This window comes from Austrofundulus limnaeus, unplaced genomic scaffold, assembly GCF_001266775.1.
Source record: "Austrofundulus limnaeus strain Quisiro unplaced genomic scaffold, Austrofundulus_limnaeus-1.0 Scaffold486, whole genome shotgun sequence".
Classification (NCBI taxonomy): domain Eukaryota; kingdom Metazoa; phylum Chordata; class Actinopteri; order Cyprinodontiformes; family Rivulidae; genus Austrofundulus; species Austrofundulus limnaeus.
This window is the reverse complement of record NW_013952888.1, coordinates 99,487-103,325: the sequence shown is the minus strand read 5'-3', so window position 1 is coordinate 103,325 and position 3,839 is coordinate 99,487. Positions and strand designations below refer to the sequence as shown.

The window sequence follows — 3,839 nt, the reverse complement described above, 5'->3', positions numbered from 1 at the left end:
ATGGCTTGGGTCTGATTTTTTAAATAATTGTAGGGGGAGCTGTGGAGGAATTAGGCCACACACCCCAAATATTTGACTGCATTCCTGTAGTGTGGTGGATTAGAATCGATCATAGAGAATTGGGTGCAGATTGGCTCAAATGTATGTACCTGTGAGGTTAGGTTTAGGGTCAGGTATGTACATGTGAGGTTAGGTTTAGGGTCAGAGTAAGGCTAAAGAAATTAAAGGAAGACAATGCAATAAAGATAGCTGTACTAGACTGTGCAAACTGGTCTGTCTGTCCGACTCCACATCACACACCACATCATCAAACAGGACAGGGAAATTGTCTGATATCCCACAGTCTTTGATTTATATGATACAAATGTCCAAACCATAAGACAAAGTAAAACTAAGGGATGTTCTTTAACATGGGTATAACCCTGGACCCACTAAGTAAAATTAAAAGAGTTAAYAAGAGCAAAAAAGTATTTTCCTATCGGTCCAGACTGACAGTGAGTGTGAATATTAAAATCCCCAACAATTAAAATTTGATCATGTCTGAGTGCAAGTGACTCCAGTAAATATGTAAAAAAAATTAAGGGGGCATGCGTGAAGCAGATGGGACAAGGATCAGCCCCTCCAAATCTGAGACCATAGTCCTCAGTTGGAAAAAGATGGATTTTTCTCTTGGGTTCGGGATGAGGACACCACAAATGGAGGAGTTCAAGTATCTTGGGGGTTTTGTTCACAGGTGAGGGAGAATGGAGTGTGAGACTAAAGGGATCTTTGGAGCATCTGCAGTATTACAGACTGGTCGACAAAATGTCTTCAGCTTCAGTACAGCTGTTTTATTTTGCAATTTCTTTTAAATTGATCAAGCCCTTGATGATTGAGAATCTTCACCAGCATATAACACTAAAAATTTTAACACATTTAGCTATAAAATAGCTCAAACAGATTGGTAGACTAATAGCTGTTCTTGAGGAAAATGTGTAATACTGATGATAAATTTTCAGTTTATATATTTTCTGTATACTGTAGGTTTACCTTCATCACCTTGTTCCACAGTAATTAGCAGACTAGTCTAGAGAAAGATGGTGGCACAAASTCTTGCCTTGTTAATAGCTGTGCTTTGGAAAGCCATTCCAGTGTAWATCTATTGCAGGGGYTTTACAAACTGTGTATTTAGTTTGYATATGTCTTGTGCATGTCCAGCGCTACACCCAGAGTGCTTTGGATTGTGGCCCGGATCGACTTGTTGACCCAAATGTAGAAGAGGTAACAGGTCAGTAAACATGTACTACCCCTCATCCCTGTGGTGGTCTTGAATGCTGCTTTCTGTAGTTTTAAGTTTTAAGAATAAAATTACTTCATTTGATGTTTTGTATATTTATGAAGAAGCTGTTATTAGGAAAAAAATTTATTTTTAATTCTCTTTCTTGTTTTGTTTTCTTCTTCTTTCATGCAGCCATCTTCATCTGATGAGACAAATGAGTGTTTGTATCTGTACACAGTGGGGTTCAAAGGTCCAAAATCTCAACATAAATCAAAAAAAGTATTATATTGTGTTTTTTAAAAAGCAACAAATAATCAAAGTTTAATTAATACAAAACATGCAAAACAAAATACATTTTAGGATCTCCACTACATCTAGGTCAGAAACCAAATTACWTGATTAAAAATGTTGAACTTGATACATCATGTTTGAATGACATTCAGAGGAATAACAAAACAAAAGAATAATAATAAAAAAACAAGAACCTTTAGACCCAACTGTGGTTATCTGGTAATGTGCTATAGCATGTAGAATTATCTTTTCTACTATAGGGTGCCATTTGTAAAGCGACTTGTGCTTAAAAATAACATTTCAAGTTTTTTCACTTTTAGCTTCAAAGTCTGTTCAATGRTGTTTATTTTCTCATGTCACCTGATAGCACATTTATATAGTTAAATCTAAAGGTAAAATCTAAATGCTAAATTTAAATCTAAATCTTAAATGTTAAATCTAAATCTTAAATGCTGAAACCAAATATTGAGCTAATATGTAGATTTTTTTTATACCTGTAAATGGAAGTACCAAAATAAAAGCTTGATTCAGATTCAAGATTTAGATTTAACATTTAAGATTTATATTTAACATTTAGGATTTAGATTTAACATTTAAGATTTACATTTAATATTTAGCATTTAGATTTAACATTTAAGATTTACATTTAACATTTAGCATTTAGCTTTTAGTTTTACCATTTAGGATTTAGATTTAATATTTAGCATTTAGATTTAACATTTAAGATTTACATTTAACATTTAGTATTTAAAATTTAACACTTAAGATTTACAGTTAACATTTAGCATTTACCTATTTAAATGTGCTAAAAGGTGACATGAGAAAATCTACACAACTTTTTTGAACAGTGATTGAAGCTAAATGTGAAAAAATTGAACTGTTATTTTTTTAGCACAAGTCGCTTTACAAATGGCACCCCATATATTACATCTTTGAACATTATTTCTGCACCTTGCYGTTTATTTTTGCAGTAATTATTACACCAATACTCAATAATGTATACTAATTTTTAAACGAATACAATTTTGAAAATATTGATTTTGAAACCTGTGTCTAAAACTTTGTACTATTGAGTAACACCAAATCTTGAAGGGAAGACCGGTTGATGGGGTTAGTTACTTTTCTGTSTGCTGTTGCAGTCATGTTGAAAAAATGTCCCCTTTTCCTCAGTCTGTATCTTTCTTCACTCCATAGTCTGTATCAGGACAAGATTAAAATGATCAGATAAAGTTACTGAAAGTTATAGCTGAAAATGATTTCACAAGCTGCTGGATCAGGGGTTGAAACCAGTTTTTCACACAGCTTTTCCATTGTGATTTTAGTAATTCAACAATGATTTGGTGGAATCRGTTTTGTAATTTTGTCCACTTGAGATTAGATTTTTTTTAACCTGGTAAAAAGAAAACCATTTAATTTTGTCCTCATACAGGAAACCCTAACATTGGTAGACTTTCTCTTGCCCATACTTATGAAACTATATCCTGACAGAAGAAAACATATAAGTCACCTCTAAAGCCAATTTAATTAAAAAAAGGTAAAAACCTATGAAATGTTGAAAGACCTGTGTTAAGSGAATTTTAACTGAGTGTGACTTGCTATTTCTGTGAAATAAGATACAGTGTTTATATTTTTTCTAATAATTGAATTTATTTTTTGCTATGACTGTAGYTGTATCATAAATGCAGAAGAGCTGCTGTTTCTCTGTATTATGATGGTTTCATAGTCATATGTTCAAAAGCCTAATCTTACCAGTAAAATACACTTTTTAATTTTCCTCCTCCACAGAAAATCACCTTTGATCAATACAGACGTGTGGTAAGCCTGCCTGAAARTACTTTTACATTTTAAAATGTTCTCATCTTTACTTATGTTAACAATAATTAAAGAATGGTAACTCAAACATCTGTCATAACACTTTGATGTTTTAATGTGTCAACTCTGACACAGTCGTTCATTTTTACATCTATAAGAAAAAAAATAGGTACATAGTTTAAATTACTTTTGCAATACTGGACATAGTGTTTTTCAAATGCAAAAATATTTGTGTTCTTTTTTTTTTCTCTAGAACGTGTTCTACCAACAAGCCATCATGAGGCCAAGGGTCAAATCTAGCGTGTCCCTCGGAGCGTAAGTGTTTCTTGTGCCTTCTCATAGAAAACCTGAGGCAGTGTTAAAGGATGTCTTGTGCTTTTCTGATAAAGATTACTTAAAGGGGCAATATCATGTAAAATCAACTTTTTTGAGTTTTATATCATGTTATAATGTTATACTCTCATAAAAAACATGCCCA

The 3,839-nt window shown here is 32.6% G+C and overlaps 1 protein-coding gene across 1 annotated transcript in view; it reads left to right on the top strand.

Moving 5' to 3' along the window:
- rgs9a (regulator of G protein signaling 9a) overlaps positions 1-3,839 on the top strand; it is a gene marked incomplete at its 5' end in the record, with an annotated part of 32,988 nt that overhangs the window by 16,537 nt on the left and 12,612 nt on the right. Inside the window, 3 exon segments of the mRNA XM_014025572.1 lie at positions 1,198-1,260; positions 3,335-3,364; positions 3,615-3,676. Of these exon segments, the coding sequence (XP_013881026.1) occupies positions 1,198-1,260; positions 3,335-3,364; positions 3,615-3,676 (155 nt within the window).